This window comes from Tachyglossus aculeatus, chromosome 5 (genome assembly GCF_015852505.1).
Source record: "Tachyglossus aculeatus isolate mTacAcu1 chromosome 5, mTacAcu1.pri, whole genome shotgun sequence".
Lineage (NCBI taxonomy): Eukaryota > Metazoa > Chordata > Mammalia > Monotremata > Tachyglossidae > Tachyglossus > Tachyglossus aculeatus.
The window spans coordinates 68,188,114-68,209,289 of NC_052070.1; the positions used below are offsets into that span (position 1 = coordinate 68,188,114).

At 38.3% G+C, this 21,176-nt stretch overlaps 1 protein-coding gene across 5 annotated transcripts in view; it reads right to left on the reverse strand.

Moving 5' to 3' along the window:
• VPS13C (vacuolar protein sorting 13 homolog C) overlaps nt 1-21,176 on the reverse strand; it is a 192,363-nt gene that overhangs the window by 110,157 nt on the left and 61,030 nt on the right. For all 5 annotated transcript variants that reach the window (XM_038746191.1, XM_038746188.1, XM_038746189.1 and 2 more), the window contains 18 exons: nt 20,607-20,730; nt 19,586-19,703; nt 18,028-18,166; nt 16,476-16,554; nt 15,961-16,100; nt 14,326-14,479; nt 12,009-12,088; nt 11,814-11,873; nt 9,456-9,618; nt 9,049-9,165; nt 8,281-8,384; nt 7,486-7,653; nt 6,161-6,468; nt 5,190-5,337; nt 4,896-5,004; nt 3,922-4,058; nt 1,347-1,503; nt 740-819 (listed from right to left, as the gene is read on the reverse strand). In XM_038746191.1, the coding sequence (XP_038602119.1) occupies nt 740-819; nt 1,347-1,503; nt 3,922-4,058; nt 4,896-5,004; nt 5,190-5,337; nt 6,161-6,468; nt 7,486-7,653; nt 8,281-8,384; nt 9,049-9,165; nt 9,456-9,618; nt 11,814-11,873; nt 12,009-12,088; nt 14,326-14,479; nt 15,961-16,100; nt 16,476-16,554; nt 18,028-18,166; nt 19,586-19,703; nt 20,607-20,730 (2,385 nt within the window). The remainder of the gene's footprint in view (nt 1-739; nt 820-1,346; nt 1,504-3,921; nt 4,059-4,895; nt 5,005-5,189; nt 5,338-6,160; nt 6,469-7,485; nt 7,654-8,280; nt 8,385-9,048; nt 9,166-9,455; nt 9,619-11,813; nt 11,874-12,008; nt 12,089-14,325; nt 14,480-15,960; nt 16,101-16,475; nt 16,555-18,027; nt 18,167-19,585; nt 19,704-20,606; nt 20,731-21,176) is intronic.

A 21,176-nucleotide genomic window follows, 5' to 3' on the forward strand; every position in this document is an offset into this window, starting at 1 on the left:
ATAGTGTATAACAGTGTTTTAGAAAAATGACCCAGGCGGGAAAATGAAATTTGGACTGTACAGGAAAGAGACTGGAGGAAGGGAAATCAGACTGGAGGAAGGGAAATCAGGTAGAAGGCTAAAGGCGCGGCTATGCCAGGATGCAATGTGGTAGCTGTTTGGGTGGAGAGGAACATGAAAATACTTGAAATATTGGGGAGAAACAAACATCGGGATGTCTGGACAACGAACACGGAAGTTGAAAGACAGAAAGGAACTAAGGCTAATGCCAAGGTTGCCAGGATGCAGTGTGGTAGCTGTTTGGGTGGAGAGGAACATGAAAATACTTGAAATATTGGGGAGAAACAAACATCAGGATTTCTTGACAACAAATATGGAAGTTGAAAGAGAGAAAGGAACTAAGGATGGTTATGGGCTTGGGAGATCAGGAGGATGGTGATGTTGCCAATTGCAAGGGAATAGTTAAGTGGAGGAAAGGATTTAAAAGATGAAGAGTCCAGTTTCAGACAAACTGAGCTTTGGAAGGCAACTGGACTTCTATGTACAGATGTCCAGGAAGAAATAAGAGATTGCAGTAAAAGAAGGATTTAAGAGTCATCTATACAATAATGAAAGAATTAATCACTGTGGGCAGGGAACATGTCTATCAACTCTGCTATATTGTACTCTCCCAAGTGCTTAATATAGTGATCAATAGATATGAGTGACTGATTATTACAAAAGCAATTTAAAATAATACCTTAATGAATGCCATTTTCAGAAGAGGTTCATCAGATTCAGTAGAAGAGTTAATGATATGGAGAGGACCTCCATTAGCATCTGGAGAGGAAGAATAGGTTGTTACTTAAAGCCACTTGAGCACATCAAACAAAGTTTTGAAATAAAGCATCAGTTAAATGCAGTTATTTCAACACTTAATTTTGGATGTTGAAGCTAAAGATTCTTCTAGGATTCCTTAACATGTCTGCTCTTCTATACTTTTGTAATATCAAATATTCATTTTCAAGTCATTCAGGAGATATGTATCACGTGCCTAAAACGGTGCAGTGCTGTGCTGGAAAATTAAAGACTGCTGACACAAAGTTTGCACTGAAACTCATGTACACTACAAAAAGAATTTGAGACATTTTGGAATTCCTGAAAGAGTCAGCAAAGATATTAAAGACCATCATAAAACAATGTGATTAGGCATCTAATTTTGTATCCAAAAACTAGACTTTTACTATATAATTTTCATAACTGTATTTTACATAGTTCTGAGTCTCAAGTGATAAAAAATGATGTTAGTCAAAGAGGTTAACTATCTACCATGAATTTGTACAGACAAAACTTTACCTGATACTTACCAGTGAAATCAAGGCACCTCATGCTAATTTTTTTGAGATATGCGTTGGCAGTCATTTCATGGGTTTTAACTCTGGCTTCAACTCCAAGCTGTAGCACATTTAGTTCATGCAAAGAGCGTGCCTCATTTCCTGCTTTTTTCATCAATGTAACAACAACCTACGAAAGATTAATTTTTGCAATGTACTAGGTTGCTAAAAGGAATAACAAGTTAACATTTTAACCACTCCGCATGGATGAAAACATAAAATGAATACTATACTCCAAATTGCTTAATTTCTCCCTGTGCGTAAATCACTGGGCTTAGATACTTTTGGTAATCCATAAACTTCCTCAGGCCTTTGCAGTACTATGAATAAGGATCTGAAAACAATTCTAATAACATTTAATTTTTTATATTTGAGACCAACTGCCAATTCTTTGGTTCTGTTTTAGAAGCAACTAGAGTAAAAAAATCCTTACAATTGTACAATACAAATATAACACTAGGTATGAATTTTTCATTTTTCTATTGAAGAAATACTTTGAGAAAATAGCAAAATTAAGAACGCCCACAAAATCAAAGTAAAAAACACCTGACATATTTTAGTTAGCAATTCACTCTCCTTGCAGGATAAAGTGTGCATTTGTCCTAGTCATGCAATGTTTAATGTGGCTGTGCTTAAAAGGTAAATCAGGAATACATATGGTTGCATATATGAAGTGAGAAACCTTTCACAACATAATGAAACTCTTTTAGGAAACTGTACCTAACACAGATTAACAAAAAATAAACCCTTTAATTGTAAAAGGGCCCACTTCTGGAATCTTCTATCAATGTGAATCTAATTTTGCATTTTATGATATATAAACTGTTTCACCCATCAAAGTATCTTCCACAGTTATAAAAATGGAAGGCAATATAGGAGAAATCATGTTTTCATCAATATCCTGAGAAATGATTTGGGCTTATGATGCAACTGGTTTGTTCATTCACCAAGTTCTCCTATAAGACAGGGAATGTATTCTTGCAGAATCCAACATTAAGGAAAATTTGTGCATATCTCATTCCGTGACTGATGTTGTTGTAAGCACACAAGCACACAACCATTTTTCCCAACACTGCATTGTGCTGTCTTCCAACACAAGACACACTTGGATTGTTGGAAGCAAATTCCCTAATTCTGCTGTCACTTCTACCCAAACTGCATCATGAACACATATATTATGGAGTGACTGTATTTCTTGTTTATCCTGGGGAGTTTTCATAATCTCAAAAGCTATTCATTTTCTATTTACTATTTCCCTCCTAAATGACCTCAAATTAAATACAACACTTACCCTACACCTCAAAGCATGCTATCAGGAACCAGCCAAGCAATATATATAAATGTTTCCTAGGCTATTAGCAATATATACAATGTTTCCTAATTGCATTACAGGCCATGTTGACGCTTTTCAGTGAAGGGTCCTTCTGATTCCCAGTCCCATGCTCTATCCACTAAGCCACACTACTTCTCAGCCCTTCACAAATACCATTTAAAACAAATCCCCAAGATTTGTATAAAAACATCATGCTCCCATTGAAACATACTTATAAATTTTTTTTTATTAATGAGTATGCTCAAAACTGTAGAAAATATAAAGAGTCACAAAATTCAAATATACATAAAACATTTTCTCACAGTTTTGCAAAACATTAGGAAGCATGGTTTAAGGTTAGGCAGTATTCAACTAAACCGACATGGTCTTTGCTTACTTGAAAATTAAAACAAAGTCAGGCTACACAAAATGATTCAGATTTCAATTAACACCTGAAATACCACCCAACCTAACTAAACAGAAGGTTCAGTAGCATTGTGTTTGAACCAAAAGCCAACCCTACCACCAACCAGTGCAATGTAAAAAAAAAAAATCAGTCAATGGTATTTCTTAAGTGCTTACTCTGTGTAGAGCACTATACTAAGAACTTGGGAAAGTATTATTATTATTATTGTATTAAGCGCTTACTACGTGCCAGGTGCTGTACTAAGTGCTGGGGTGGATACAAGCAAATCGGGGTGGACATGGTCCCTGTCCCACATTGAGCTCATAGTCACAATCCCCATTTTACAGGGAAGTCCCTCTTTCTTGAGACACCATCAGGCTTTGATTTGGTGACATGGTATTAACCTGCTTCTCCTACCTCTCTGACTTCTACTTCTGAGCCACATTCTCTGATTTCTCCTTTCCCACTCTACCCTCTAACTGTAGGTGTGCAACTTCACTCTAGCTAAAACATATTAGCAAAATAAGGGAACATTCATCCAACTCAAAAACTTGAACCCAAGTCTGCATAAAGTGCAGTGTAGTGTTGAAAGAAATGGTTGCGCATATGCACTTGTGAGTGACATCACACATGGTACTACAATTCCAGTTTTCCTTTAACATCGGACTCTGCAAGAACGCAAATCCATGTCATAAAATAACTGGGTGTGTGCCCTGCAAATTGCACAAGAATAATGAATAGAATTTAAAAAAGGAATCTATTTTATCAACCCTCTACATTTTGTTGCCTGCAAATCAAAATTTACGGTAACAGATTTTTCTTTTAGATACCTCTTTTATTTCAAAATTTAGCAGCACATTAGTGACATCTTCAGGCAAGGTTTCCTCCTCTCTTCCAGATAAGATTTCTTGGGAAGCAGACAGACTCTGTTGTGCTAGAGGCATCTCCAGTATTTCTTTCATTTTCCCTGCAGTATTTAACCAAAATGAAATTACAAGTTAATCAAATAATACACACAAAACTTTTTAGTGGATGTTATGATGTGTGTCTTCTTAAAATAGACTTTTTAATGATATATGTGTAAATTTCATGGTAACAGCAGCCAAAAGTTAAACTAAAGGCAGTGCACTAACACATACATTACATCAAAATTTCAATAAGATTCAGAAACCTTTCATTAGGGCTAGAATACTGGTTATATTGCTAATCATTAATTATGACACAAGAGCACTGTACTAAGCACTTTTTTGATGTAAGCATTTCAACAATTATAGAAACTAAGCTTGGATAAGGTTCCGGCTAAATTTACCTGCTCTAACATTTCCGAATAGCTTTGCACAACAAATGTAAGGTGCATTTTCTCCCCTTTTGTCAACTAGTAAATTACTGCCATTAAATTCATGCTCTACCCTACAATGAACAATTTTCCTCTACTGAACATTATTGGGCAGCTCCAGAAATCCAACAATGGGTTCATAAAGTCTTCTAAGCTAAATGGAAAGATTCAGAATCTATCACAGTTTCGACAGGGGATAAAACAAAAAACAAGAGTTCATATTTGAGTGCCTAACAAACTCATTTTAAAGTAGAATGCTTAGCAGTTTTAAAAGAGCAAAACTTCATATTTTCAAAAATAAATGGATAATCTCAAAGTTTATAAACCCAAAATAATGAGGTGTGAAAAAAATCTGGAACAGCTTTAGATTTTAACTATTCATTAAAAAGTACAATCATCTCTCTAACATGTCATCAGAAAGCTTGAGAAAATGAAAAAACAGAACTAAAATATAAATTGGTCATTTACCCGTGACTTTCATTCTTGGTTTCGCTTCATTCAATTCTTTTTCAGCTTCACCTAGATTTTCTGTCAGCACTTTAAGTAGAAGGTTCAAATCTTCTTGATTTAGACGAACCTACAAAACAGCAGTACTTTAAGGACCTAATTTATAAATTCTATTTTAAAAATGCTCTGAGAATTAAGCACTACCATTTACTATAAACCACTCAACTACCTTATCATCATTTTGAATTAAAACTTGATTAAAAGCATTCTGCCAAAAACAGGGGGGAAGATACGCAATGTCTGATGGCTACTTACATTCATTGTTTCAAGACACCCCTTGATTTCCATTACAGGCATTTTGTGATACCAAGCAGCAGCTAGATTCCGATTCACAGAAAGGTTCAGGTTAATTGGATACAGAAGCTGAATGTCAGGTTGGGAAAAGCTCGGCTGGATAATTGTCCTAATCAAATACATAATTTACATAAACTCATGAAAACCTGAACAGCAATTCATTTCAAACATTTCACAGAAAAATACAACTGTCCCTTAGGCTTTCAAAGAAAATCAACCAACTTAAAGAAATCCATTTTGGGTAAATGTTTTCAAATACAAATAGCCTTATTTTCCTTGCTGTTTGGGGAGGAAGGAGGAGTTGGAAATGGGTGTGTGTCACCACAGTCTTATAAGATTACAGGAAGGGAAGAAAAACAAAAAAGATCAGAGCAATTGCCTCAACCTCCGCACCAAGCAGGACCCTCTGGGAACCCCCCAGCCAAGAAATGGATGGCAGCAGTGATCTTTACCCACCGCTTCAGGGCCCCATGGCCGATGGTTCTCAACCACAAACCAATGGTGGCAGATGAATCCCAGAGGAGAAAGCCGGAGCAACTCCCATCACTTGAAAGTCAGCAGCTCCTCTGTTCCAAAATTCTCCACCATTTGCCCACACCAACTGCCATGTTAGTATGCCAGCATTGGGGTGCAAATGACATAGCAAAATATGTTTGGAAGGACACTCAGGAGTGGGGCATAGACACGAGCTAATGACAATTTTACTGGCCACTACTACTTTCTCTCTCCTTCCTACACCTCCCCAATAGATCTGCAATAGGAGGTGCAGAGAGAACACAAGTAGAGATGGAAATCTCCCAGGAAACAAGTGCTCCCATAAATAATGAAGCAGAGGGCCTAAAGGGAAGTGCTTTTGCCACCAGTTTCTGAAGATGCACAGCAATCCCTGGGAATGCTACATAGGGGAGCAGAACTGTACTAAAGGACTATACCTAGAAAGCTTAAGTTCTGTAAGCTGAACATCCATTTTATCGATCACTGGAGGAAGCAAGCAATCTTCTCCACCAGGCACCACACAAAACTGGTTTTGAATTCGGATCAATCCAAGGTCTACTACCACTGCATTAGAGGAAACGGAAGACTGAGGGATGACGATAACCGGTGCCTTCAGGTCAATATTCATTGACACCCGGAAACTCCTCCGCGCAAGATCTTTCACGCTGGTGGCGGCCTTTTCCGCAGCCTGGGCTGTAGCAGCACTCAGGGCTTCTTTCGCTGTTTGAAAGTTATTCAGGAAGTTCTGTGTTTTCAAAAAAGGGATAGACACAGAGGATACTCCATGAGGAATACCAATATAAAACATTCCTCTTCTTCTGACATAAAAGAATACACAGCTGATTTTAAATCCATAGTATCCCTGTCTCACAAGCCCACAGCCATGGCATTTTCCTTAACATCACTCTCCTTCAACCTAGTCAATCTGTCACCAAATCCTGTCAATTATACCTCTACATTGCCAAAATCCATCCATTCCTCTCCATCTAAACTGTTCAAGCACTTTTATCCTACCATAACTACCGCACTAGCCTCCCTGCTGACCTCCCAACCTCCTGTCTCTCCCCATTCCAGTCCACACTTCACTCCGCTGCCTGAATCATTTTTCTAAAAAAAGCTCAATCCATGTTTCCCCACTCTTCAGAAATCTCCAACCTCTACATCAAGTGGAGTGGTTTTAAGCCACTCAGACTTGTTTTGATGTCTGTCTCCCCCCTTCTAGACCGTCGCCCGTTGTTGGGCAGAGATTGTCTCTATTTGTTGATGAATTGTACTTTCCAAGTGCTTAGTACAGTGCTCTGCACACAGGAAGAGCTTAATAAATATGATTGAATGAATGAATGAATAAATCCATAAATCAATCGTATGTATTGAGTGGTTGCTGGATGCATGCCTTTTCATTTCAATTACTTCAGCTGATCCTGAGAGGAGTCCTGGGAGAGATGAATTACCCACTATGTCTTACAAATAAGAACAAGGGAAAACACAGACTTTAAGTAGCTTGGCCTACATCTTACAGCAGGTCACTGGCAGATCTGGGACCAGAGCCCTGATCTCCTGACTCATGTTTTCTCCAAATTCTGCCCCTCTACTAAATGATGACAGACCCAACTGAAGATGGCTGATCTGACTTGACAGAAATATATGTAATTCATTCTACAGGAAACATCCACTTGAAAAATATTCCAAGCCAGATCACTGAAATTGGCTTAAGCTCAAACTTGCTGAAATTGATGATGAAATACATCAAGAGGAATTTTACCAGAAGTGACATGAGGAATTTATGAAGATAGACGATCTGAATGCAGCCCACATTCAGTGATACCACACCATCAACTTTGGACATGTCAGCATAGGCTTCTCCTTCAGTAGCATCAGGATACAAGTCCAGCTTGAAGCGGAAGACCTCGTTTCCCACTATTGACACGGCCTGAAAGAGAGATTTATTTGGAGACCATCCAAGGCTACAAACTTAAAAATTAAATCGGTCGATGATATTTGGTACCTAACACCGAACTAAGCATTAGGAAAAGTACAACAGCTGCAAGACACTTTCCCTGCACTTAAGTATTTCATAATCTAATAAGAGGTGGAATGGGGAGATCAAACAAAAAATATTTATGTATTGTGGGTGCAGGAGAATAAGGATATAGTAGGGAACGATACGAGCATATCAGGATAAAATAGCAGCTTCAACAACTGAATACATACAACGTACATAAGGACCAGGCATAAGGAATAAAATATCTGAATACCAAGGGTGCTTGGTAAACACGATTGGGGAATTGTGAATTAGGTAGTCAACAATGTCTTCTTGGAAGAGAAGGGATTGTACCAGACATTTGAACAAAGGGAGAACTGTGTTCTGGTGGATTTGGTGGAGCAAGAGACTGTGGAGAGTGAAGTAGTTAGAAGGGAAAGTTGAGAGGTGGGAAAAGTGGTAATTCCCAAAATTACCAAATGAATTTTTGATTTGTGAAGTATTCTGGAATCTCCAGTTACTAAAATATTTTGCCATAAAAGCAAATATAGCAGAGTCATAAATAATGTTACATACCTTTTTATGAATTGTCTTAAGGTCAACATCTGTCACAACAATATTTTCCAGTCGTATAAATAACGATTGTGTTTTTGATTGAAGGGAAAAAGAGGAATCAAGGCCTGAAGAAATAATTGTTCTTTTTACATTACTAGAGAACAAAAACATTATTTCTTACCACTGCAACACATATATCTTTGGCTTTCCTTAGGCAGGCAACAATATAGCCAATGTGAGATAATATGCCATGGCTAAATTAGTTCACTAACAAGGAAGGGAGACAACCTGGGGATCAAAGAAATGCTTTATATAACCCAGTCAATGACAATGGTATTTATTAATTGGTTATTGCATGCAGAGCACTGCACTAAATGCTTGGAAGAGTACAGTATAACAAATTTGGTATACATGTTCCCTCTCCACACGGAACTTACAGTCTAGACCTTTGATTCACAAAAACATCTAGAATAAAATAGCATTCTCTACTCCTAGAAATTTCGGGAGGTATACTAAACTTGGATAGACAAAAATATCTACGGTAATTACGATTCTCTACTTCTAGATATTTTGGAGGTGTTATTCTATTTCCCTCTTGGTCCCTCTTGACAGGAGAATAGGCAGAGGAACACTGCACAGGTTCTCCATAAGTTCCTTCTGATTCTACCTGTGGATCCTGTGTGGCTTTGTGCCCCAATTCCAAATAATCTATTTGCGTTAATATCCTTGATTATTTCATATATAAAAGGCTTGTTTTACGTACTCAGAGTTATGGAAGGACCATTTTACCTTGTATCTTGATTTCAGCAATACTTTTCTTTTCATCACAAACATTCACACCGAAAGCATTTAACTTGGCAAACAACTTGAAGTGAAAAATATCATTATCTTTGGAGGATTTGGTGACTGAAAGGAAAACAAAACACTTTGTCTTATAACTTTAGTTTTCTCTATAAATGTGTTTTCAGTGAAAGAAATGGTGTGCTATCTGAATAATTTTTAAAAAGCTGCACTCTTGGATTTCTTTTTTCAGATTTCTTTTTCACCTCCTTTGCTTTTATAAGTTGTGAAACCAACTTTTTCAATTTCATAACGAACAGCATAAAAAATATTTTTACTCCATTAGCATGGCCATTTTAAGAAGGTATCACAGTTTTTACCTAAATATTCAGGAAAGTAGCAAAAGTCATTCATACCTTTCTTCAAAGAAGTACTTTCCTGTTGCTTTAGGGACTGAATTTGCGACTGTGCTGCATCAGCAATAGTTTCATCTTTTGATGGAATAACAGTGGTTAGGTAATTAATAGCAGAGAGAAGAGCCTGTGTATGTAGTAACAGATTTAAAGATGAAAAGGACACCTGTGGAAGTTAAAAATAGAGAGAGATAAATATGTACAATTTTCATTGGTCTTTTTGTCTCTGCTTCTGGTTCCGGTAGACTCTAGCTCAACTACCCATGTGGCTTGGTGAGGACACAAAAACAAACTATCACATCATGTTTTCTCCACTCTGGTTCTGCCCCAGATTACATGTGAATAAAAGTACAGAGTAATATAATCAAATCAAGAGAACACACTGAGCACCTACTGTGTGGACAGCACAGGAATCTAAGCATGTAGGAGTAATCAATCAACTGAATTTATTGATGACGATTATTATGGTATTTGTTAAACGCTTACTATGTGCCAAGCACTGTTCTAAGCGCTGGGGTAGATACAAGGTAATCAGGTTGTCCCACGTGGGGCTCCCAGTATTCACCCCTATTTTACAGATGAGGTAACTGAGGCCCAGAGAAGTGATGTGGTTTGCCCAAGGTCACACAGCAGACAAGTGGCGGAGCCAGGATTAGAATCCATGCCCTCGGACTCCCAAGTCCGTGCTCTTTCCACTGAGCCACGCTGCTTCTTTACTGACACATAGTCTGTGCACAGTATGGAATAAGAACTTGGAAGAGTACAATAGGGTTAGTAGACATGATCCCTGCCCTCAAGGATTTTACAATCCAGGTTTGGTGGGAGGAGATTGGGGGGGGTAGGTACACAAGCACTACAGTTGGGATGGGGGGAGGAGGGAAATATATTAGAAAGGAGGAAAAGGAGTAGTAGTAATAGGATTAATTGCATTTATTGTGCACCTGCTACTAAACACGTGGGGAAAGGACAAGAGAAGTGTGAGATGAGCCCTGCCCTCTAGGAGTTCCTAATCTGAGGGAAGAGCAACACAAAACAATATTCAGATAGGTGGTGTTAGAATACTAGAGTGTGTAAATTGATATGTACAGAAGTGCTAGGAGTGGTGGTTAGTGCACAAATGCATCTTCAGCCCCCACAGGATTTATGTACATAATTTATTTTTCTCAGTGTCTGTCTCCCATTCTAAACTATAAGCTCACTGTGGGCACAGGAATGTATCTACCAACTGTGTTAGATTGTACTCTCCCAGGCACTTAGTACAGTGCTCTGCAAACAGGAAGCACTAAATAAATGCCACTGACTGACTGAAATGTTGAGTAGATGCACAAGTGCTAAAATGATTGTTTGGAGTATATGACTTGGAAAAAGACAAATTGATCTGGAAAATGTCTTAGAGGTGGGATGTCTTTAAATATCAGCTTTTATAGCTTCAATGGGTTTCAAATTATAATAGAAGTTTTGACAATTTAAAAGTTGTGACAACTTGAATGGAAAGGTAGTAGATTATTCTTATAGGATCACTTGAATTTATCCATAAAATGGGCACTACGGAAACAGTACTCTCTCAAACTAATACCATCCCCTTGTTCTCAAACATTCAATCTAAAAACATTTTATCTTTTCTCCACTTCCTCATACTTATAGTTCATAACTAATTTTTTCACACCTTCCTCTACAACATTTACAAAGACACCAAATCACTTCCCTAGATTTCCCATCTGTCATCTCCAATATCTCCATTATCTTGACCCTCAAAATATGTTGATTCAACTGTAAGCACTATTGTTGATACTGTAATTAGATGAGCAAAATTTTCCCCGTGTCAAACCTACTCCCTTGTTAAAAGTTAAATTCCCCTGAAAGCTGCAGCAACTCTTTAGTGCCTGTAGGAGTCAATTCAGGTTATTTAATTAAGGTTACCTTGGGCACAAGAGAATGATTTCAAAGCTAAATTATAACCATAATCAAGTGTTGAGGATTTCCCCATAATAATGTGCTAATAGTCCTTAAGTGCAATAAAAAGAACATAAAGGAATAAAATTGCATCAGATGATCACTTTAGCAGCCCTTAGCATTCATGAGTATGCTGGTTTATTCAATGTATATTTTTTTAATCAACTTTTGTTATCAGTTACACCTGTGATTCCTTTGGTGTTCCCTTTTAAAAAGTCTGATGCCTATCTCCCCATTAAACTGTAAACTCTGAGGGCATGATCAGTGTCTTCTACTATCATTGTAGTATGCTCCCAAGCACGAAATGCCACAGAGTACTCCCCACACAATAAACACTCAATATGCTGATTACTCATCAGTGACCCAAGTTTAAGGCTACATATTAACTTGATTTTTTTTCCCACTTACCTTAAGTGTTTGTTCCGTGTTATCAAAAGTGGTTTGAAAACTAGGGCCATTCTTATCAGCCTAAAATAGAAAACAATAAAGATTCTTAAAAATCCAATCCACTACAGGTAATGCTGACACTTTTTAAAATCATTTCCTACATAATTTTACAGAATATTTTGAATAATCATAGTTTATGAAATTTATGGCCTTTACCTTGATATACTCCACTTTTAGAAGATCTAGCCCAGGTTCATCTGAAGAGCTAATAAGATGAAGTGGTTTTTTTCTGGGTCCTGGAAAAAAACAAAGCAAAATTTTCTTAACATTAACTTCTCTTGTAATTGGAAATAAAAGAGGTGGGATTGCGTGAAATATATTTCTAAACAAAAATGATTTTTCCTGAATGTTTACAACAGTCTGCCCATAATGAGAGGTTTTTAAGTTAAAACTGTTAATCACATTCTAAGGGTGTATTAGAATTCCAAATCCAAAGACTATTTCAACTTCAGTTGAACTAGTATGTATATATGTTTGTACATGTTTATTACTCTATTTATTTTACTTGTACATATCTATTCTATTTATTTTATTTTGTTAGTATGTTTGGTTTTGTTCTCTGTCTCCCCCTTCTAGACTGTGAGCCCACTGTTGGGTAGGGACTATCTCTATATGTTGCCAACTTGTACTTCCCAAGGGCTTAGTACAGTGCTCTGCACACAGTAAGCGCTCAATAAATACGATTGATTGATTGATTCAGTTGACTCCATTAGTCTCTGTCAAACAATAAAATGAGGGTAGATCATCATCTGTCTAGGAAGGTTTATGGTATAGCCTGCAGTTAAAGAGATTACCTGAACCATTTTACTACTAGTACAAAGAGGGGCCTCTGAAATTGGATGGAGGTAGGTTCAAGAAGAAACACATCTTTTATATAGAGGTTAAGCATACCATGGGAATCAAGAAAAGGTTCAAAGAAAAAGTCTGAGTTTGTAAATGAGAGCTTCAAAATTCGTTATCATGAAGTAAAGTTATTTGTGTTACAAGAATAAAAATTTCCAAAGATTCACTGGTGACAAGTGCATAACGGATTCTTAAAGGGAAAGGATATGAATGTCAGAAAGCATTCTTAGCAATGCAGACTGGAAGTAAAAGAAGGGCAACCTTTGTAACATGCTTTGGTGTCATTCTCCGAGAGAAAACGCTGGACTATTTGCAACTGACACAATATGGCGTTTCTTACATTAGGAGTCTTCCAGACCTCTGATGGTAATAGGACCCCAATCCATCTGGGCTTTCCATCAGCCCTTGTTACAACTCAGAAAAGGTGAGAAACCATCTGTGGGTGACACCTTCTCAGCTTTCAAAATGTTGGGATTTTGAAACAGTGAGCCCACTGTTGGGTAGGGACTGTCTCTACACGTTGCCAATTTGTACTTCCCAAGCGCTTAGTACAGTGCTCTGCACACAGTAAGCACTCAATAAATATGATTGATGATGATGATGGGATGGCCTTTGTCATGGTTGCTGCTATATCTGCTGTGAGCCCCAGACTCTGAAACTCTGCTCTTCTACCCAAAATTCCTATTGTTCTTATCTTTTATATTTGTTATTGTTTTATCTTTCCCTGTGTGTCAGTCAATCAATCATATTTATTGAGCACTTACTATGTGCAAAGGACTGTTTGGGAGAGTACAACACAACAATATAACAAACACATTCCCTGCCCTCTAGTTAACACCTTCTTCCCATCCTCTTCTACATAATTTATCACATTTTACAGTTGAGGAAAGTGAGACACAGAGAGGTTATGTGACTAGCCCAGGGTCATATAGCAGGGAAGTGGTAGAGTCAGTACTAGATCCCAGTTCTCTTAACTCCCAGTACCCTGCTCTTAAGAGCCTGGGCTTTGGAGCCAGAGGTCATGGGTTCAAATCCCGGCTCCACCAACTGTCAGCTGTGTGACTTTGGGCAAGTCACTTAATTTCTCTGGGCCTAAATTACCTCATCTGTAAAATGGGGATTAAGACTGTGAGCCCCCGGTGGGACGACCTGATCACCTTGTAACCTCCCCAGCGCTTAGAACAGTGCTTTGCACATGGTAAGTGCTTAATAAATGTCATTATTATTATTACTTTACAAGAAAGAAAAAAATCAAAACTTTATTCCCTTTCTAAAATGCAAGGATAGCTTTAATTTTTGTTTTGAGGGATGCTCATTGTGGGCAGGGAATGTGTCTGTTTATTGTTACATTGTACTCACCCAAGGCCTTAGTACAATGCTCTGCACACAGTAAGCACTCAATATGATTGAATGAATAAAAATAGAAGAAAATCTCTTAAACGTAGACCATTTAAGCCTTATTGAAGGCACATTTTCTTCAAGAGGCTTTCCCTGACTAAGCCCCCCTTTCTTCTTCTCCCACTGCGCCCTGACTTGCTCCCTTCATTCACATTGTAAGTGCTCAATGAATACAACTAAATGAATAAACCATACAGCAATTATTCTTCACTTTTCAGCTTATAAAAATTACCATGAATTTCATGATAATCCAAGTTGATTTTTTTTAAATAAGAAACTGCAGTTAAGTCAAATGTTCTAACTGTAGCACTGGTTCCCAGCTGCGTCACATTAAACACAAGTATTGTTTCCTCCTGTTTCTGCTGCTTGGTAAGTTCCAAAATCACCTGAGAGATCAAAGACAATATATTAGAGAAAAAATATGATATAATTAGATATAACCAAAGCTACGCTGGTCTCCCTGCTTCCAACTGCCCACATTTCAGACTATACTAGACACAGCTGGACAGATCATCTTCTTGATGCATACATCTCTCCTATGGATATCAAGCAGAAACTCTTCACACTTGGTATACAGACTCTCCCCATTTTTACCAATCAGCTCACTTACTATGTTATCCTCCAGGCTGCACTTTTTACCCCTTCCAAGATTCCCTGTTAATTTTGGTTGCACTATTAACCCAGACTGGAATAATAATGATGGCATTTATTAAGCGCTTACTACGTGCAAAGCACTGTTCTAAGCGCTAGGGAGGTTACAAGGTGATCGGAACACCCTACCATGTCCAAATCTACCAGACCACAGCTTTCCATGGCCCCAACCCCTTCAGGAAGCCATCTCTGATTAATTTACAACTGTCCAAGTTGCATCATTCCAATATATTCAATTTCTTCCAATGTTTCATCCTGATATACTTGTACTACTTCTTTGTAATCTCTTGTTTCTTCCTCCTCTTCCTCTATGTGTAAATTGTTATTGCCTGCTTAGCTCTCCCAAGGTATCGTAAACTCCTCGAGGCTAAGAAACGCAGCATGGCCTAGTGGACACAGCATGGGCCTCGGAGTCACAAGGTAGTGGGTTCTAATCCTGGCTCTGCCACTTGTCTGCCGTGTGATCTTGGGCAAGTCACTTCACTTCTCTGTGCCTCAGTTACCTCACTTATAAAATGTGGATTATGACTGTGAGCCCCATGAGGGAAATGGACTGTGTCCAACCTGATTAGCTTGTAACTCTACCAGAGCTTAGAATTCATCCAATCATTGCCAGCTGTGTGACTTTGGGCAAGTCACTTAACTTCTCTGTGCCTCAGTTACCTCATCCGTAAAATGGGGATTAAGACTGTGAGTCCCCGTGGGACAACCTGATCACCTTGTAACTACCCCAGTGCTTAGAACAGTGCTTTGCACACAGTAAGTGCTTACTAAATGCCATCATAATAATAATTATTATTATTATTATTACTGTGTGCAGAGCACTGTACTAAGCGCTTGCGAAGTACAATTCAGCAACAAATAGAGACAATCCCTGTCAACAACAGACTCACAGTCTAGTGTCTGGCACATAGTAAGCAATTAACAAATACCATTGAAAAAAAAAAGGTAGACAGACTAACTCTCTGAAAGGAAACACCTATTACCATAGCTGACATAAGTATGAAAATGTTTTCATAACACTCAAAATATATTTTTCACCCAATCCTGCTCAGTGTTCATTTAAGGTCATTCTTTTTTTCCAAATGAAGCCTAAGTTCTAAGTTCCTTGATTTTCTTTTCCTTTTATGACCCTACTTGATGCAGTACTGACTATCAATCCTAACACCAAAGAAACTATGATTCCAACTTGGTAAATGAAGTGGTCAGTGCATACCTCTTTGATTTCAAACTTGAGTTGAAGATCAATGAGCTCCTCATTTGGGGCTTCTACAACATGCTGCAGTGCTGTTTCTCTCCCACCTACACTGACCTGTTCTGAACCATCTTCAGTATCAAAATATTCATCTTCAGACTCTGTAAGACATAGGGTTCATTTAGCCTGGAGAACATTTATAAGGAGATTATTTTCATCTAGGGTTTTCAACTTGGTTCCACTTATCCTCTATTTAACAGACTATAAAGAAAAAGAGGATTCTATACTCTTGAAAGGAGTTTTCCAAACATTATCTTCAAGCATCAGAGAGGACAATGAAAATTATACATAAAAATGAGCATGTAATAACATAATCGTTTCAGCCTTTTTAGCTACATCTCTCCCTAGTCAAATTTTCTGAATTAGTGATTTAAAATATCTCACAAGTACAAAGGCACACTAATGATGAAGTAAGGATTGTGTTTTAATTGGAAAGTGAACACTTTTAAAATTACTGGCAATCTCCATTCCTTTACCTGACTCTATTCCTTCGAGCATCAGCGAAGAACCAAGTAGCCCTTTTGTTCCATCAGGAATAATGGAAATGGCAGGAACCTGAAAGATAATAGGAAAGGTCATTTTTCCCCTCCACCAAACTGGGCTTCCCTGTTAAGGGAGGATTAAATTATGCAAAAAATGACAGTATGCTAGTACAGGCACACCGTTACATGGATGCAGCTACAGAACACAATTCCTTTATTTTCTTTTAATTGTCCATTGCTAGACACTGGCTCAGTCAATAAATAGTACTTAGAGTACCGTCCGTGGGCAAAGCACTGCACTAAGCACTTAGAGTACAATAAAATTAGTATACCTGAGCTCTGTCCTCAGGGAGGTTACAATCTAGCAAGGAGACAGACACTATAGTAAATTACAGATAGGAGGAAACACATACAGTTAGGAAAGCAGAATGGCATAGTGGATAGAGCACAGGCAGGGAGTCAAAAGGACTTGGCTCCACCACTTGTCTGCTGTGTGACCTTGGGCAAGTCGCTTCACTTCTCTGCGCCTCAGTTACCTCTTCTGTAAAATGGGGATTGAGACTGTGAGCCCCACCTGGGACAGGGACTGTGTCCAGCCCGATTTGCTTGTACCCACCCCAGCCTTTCGCACATAGTAAGCACTTGACAAATACCATTAAAATAAAATGAAAATAAATAAAATAAAAATAACGGAAAATTTATGTACATGCCCAACAAAGGTTTCATTTATGCTGTGTCACTGGCTGACTGCATGATTCAGTTGTCTTTTGGAGGAGTTTTCCAAGAAAAGTATCCCGTTATGACCCAAATCTGCCCAGGATAGAGCACCAACTATTTGCCAAGAGGGTGTATGCAGAAAGAGGTAAATCTGTAGTTACTGCCTCACTCTGGAGTCTACCCTTGGAGCCATGACTCCAGCACACCTGCCTAACTGATTTGCCAGGGTCCAGAATGGTTGATTTTTCAACAAATACTGGCTTTGTAGACCATGGGTCCTTGCATGAATCCCACACCAGGCCTATACATAAGAGCAGCAAAGGAAAAAGAAGGTGGGGTGTTCTGGTATATCAAATTGAGTGGATTATATTATATTGGAAAATGTTTTACAAACACAGTTGGGATCTGAAGAATTTTTCTCCACTTTGATAAAATACTACCAAGTTATCATTTAATGCATACTTTATGCCCTGAAGACTCATTTAAGGGAGCACATCCAGTGATCCTAGAACTCAGCAGTTCTTAATTATATTGGCTGTTTTAATTAGGAAAATTTAGGAGAACATGATAAACTTAAATTCTGCTTCCAGCTTCATTTTTCTCTTCAACGCTCCTAATATGCAGTATTTTCCTCAGAACGTCTTTCCTGCTATCTGAGTAGGCTCAAATAATTTTACCGATGTAGTACTTTCCAGGAGCCCAAGGTGCTTTATAAGAAAAACAAAGCTTAACCTTTGAATAACTAAGTGAATCTGATTTAATGAAAAACACCCCGCTAAAAAGACATTTGAAAAATGCAAAGGGCAACACAAAAACAAAACAAATCTACCTGATTTACTTTGGCCTTTGGAGAATGCACGGCTGATTTCCGTGGCAAGGGGATACTGTGTATCAAATCCAATACGCCTTTCATCTTCTGGTCGGAAATTCTCACGTGCATCAGAGGGAGTCCTCCTGCTACTTTAAATCTAAAAGGAAAATGACATGTTAAGACTAAATTTTTGAAAACTCTTACTTTTCCTCTTAAGAATTATTCACCTTGAGACATTCAGGTGTAACTTTATTTTACTGCAGAGATGTTTTCTTCGCATAAAAGAAATGAACCTTTGATTTTCCAAAGTTAAGGGACCAACAAAAGCCCGAGGTGAACCAAGCACTTTATAATTAGAATATTTTATTTGAAAATGGGACAGTATTAGAACTCTTCATGCAGTAATATAACAGGAGGTCTCAGTGACTCATCAGAAAAGGAGGCTGGAGTTAATAGGGTACACGGGCACCTATTCCATGGCAGCAGTGCTGAACACAGGTCAGCTAACTTGGAGACACCATGTTGGGGCCGCACAGTGGGAAGGGAATAGGGGCCCCTTCCTGGCCTGGAAGAATTAAGCGGTGGAGGCGGTGATTTGAGAGGTCTTTGGGGCCTCACTGGGACTAGACTGGGCGGTTTTCCCTGACCCAAGGCACTGTGAGGAGAGGCCACCAACAGGAGTCCACTGCCCCAGGGAGAGAGCCACAATCCCAGCTCCGAACCACCTCCAACGCAGCTGTGGCTAAATGGTGGCACAGCCAAGCAGCACATGTGTTGCAATGGGCTCCCTGTCCCTTCACCGTCATCATCAATGACTGAACACTTTTTGTGTGCAGAGCACTGCAATAAGGGCTTCGGAGAGGACAATACAACAGAGTTGGTAGACATGTTCCCTGACCACAACCAGCTTACAGCCTGGAGGGGAAGTAGACATTAATATACATCATTTATAATACATAATTTATAGCTATGTTACATGTTAATAAGTTTATATGTTTATAATTTATAGATATGTTTATGGGGTTGAGGGTGAGGAGAATATCAAACACCCAAAGGACGTGGATCCAAGGGCAGAGGTGACACAGAAGGGACAGGGCAACTAGAAAAACTGGGCTGAATTGGGGAAGACCCCTTGGATGAGATTCATTCATTCAGTCAGTCAATCGTATTTATAGAGCGCTTACTGTGTGCAGAGCACTGTACTAAGTGCCTTGGACGAGATTCATTCATTCACTCATTCAATCGTATTTATTGAGCGCTTACTGTGTGCAGAGCACTGTACTAAGCGCTTGGGAAGTACAAGTTGGCAACATATAGAGATGGTCCCTACCCAACAGTGGGCGAGACGTGACCTTAATAAGGCTTTAAAGGTGGGGAGATTGGTGGTCTGCAGTATATGGACAGGGAGGAAGTTCCAGGTAGTTCCACTGTCACTAGAAGCCATCAACTAAATTAACATTAATTTTAAGGGCATGATATTATATAGATTTGCCTTTGTTTTCTAATACAATAATTACAAAGGAGGAAGTGTTCAAAACTAGAAAATCCAAGTCATTTAACAAAGACAGTCCATTACCTAGCCATTCTACTGTCTTTCTCCACCATGGCCTTAGCCAACTCAACATGGATATCCATAGGCTGAAGAATGTGCAAAGTAGACGGATGCTGAAAACGAGCCTTTTTCCAGTTTTCTCCTATAAAAAGAAGGAGAATTATGTTGCCTGATTTTCATTATCAAAAAGAATTTCAAAAAAATCCACAACAAATTCAGTTTAAAGGGTGTTTAGTCCTCTCAGTGTATAATCATCATTACAGAAGTGAGCCAAAGGACAAACTTGTAAACTGCAAATAGGAAATCAATGAATAACAATTCTGACTATCTGTATGGTGTCCACATGCTTTATTCCAAACAAAAAGTCCTACCCACACCACTGATTTTTTTCTGAGGGTGAATGTAAAAAGAGAGAGATGCAAAAGATATTGAAAAGACAAAGACTTTCTGCTAGCATTACCTATCTAGTCACGACGGACAAGCACACTGTTTACAAATAAAATGCATAGCATATCTTTTGTTTCAGAGCTATATGCTCATTAAGAGCATTTTGTTGTATCATCAGACATCTAAATGTTATACCGTGCCCAACAAAATTAAAAAACAACAGCTATTTAAATGGATTATGGCCAACTCCTACTCTAGTTAATCTGTTCCCTCAATTGTATTTAACCATCACAGAAGGTGGATGGGAGACAGTTGTTTCAAAGAAAATTAAGAAATATTCTGAGTTGAAGTTTTAAGTCATTACACAACATTATCTAACTTGTTTCAAAAATGAAAATCCACAATAGCTTGCTTTTTAACTCCAAATATGTACATTCCAACTCAATTTGCTTGTATCCATCCCAGAGCTTGGTACAGTGCTTGGCACACAGTAAGCACTTAAATACCATAATTATTATTGTTATTCCAACCCAAAGTGTTTTGCATTTATTTTATATATAAATACAATTTAAAGGCTTTCATTAATTGCCTCCATCATTAAAGTCCCCAGATTTCAAAAGAGAACAGGAAAATCTTACATTCATTGAGAGAGTTTTACCTGCTTTTCCAAAAAGAAGCTGCACGCTTTTGATTTCAACATCAAACCTGTCATAAGCCTTGTCCATGATTTCCTCTAGAGAAGAACCTGGAGATTGATGTGCACCTTGTTCTATACTATTGAGCTATGGTGAAAATGGAGTAATCCATTTTGTCCCCAAAATTGAAAGAAAAAATTAGACACATTAAAGATTTTAGTTTTGTCAAGAAAACAGATAGATCAAGCAAAATATTGCTCTTCATAACAAGAGTCAGAATGCATCACAGTAATATTACAAAATCAATCAGGACTAATAACAATAATGGTATTTGTTAAACACCTTCTACGTGCCAGGCACTGTACTCAGTACAGTGCTCTGCACATAGTAAGCACTCAATAAATTCAATTAAATGAACTCAGCAATGGGGTATTTTCAAAACCATCAGGTTGGACAAAATCTTTGTTCCACATGGGGCTCACTGTTTAAGGGCCTAATGGAAAGAGCATGGGCCTGAGAGGACCTGGATTCTAATCATCATCATCAATCGTATTTATTGAGCGCTTACTATGTGCAGAGCAGTGTACTAAGCG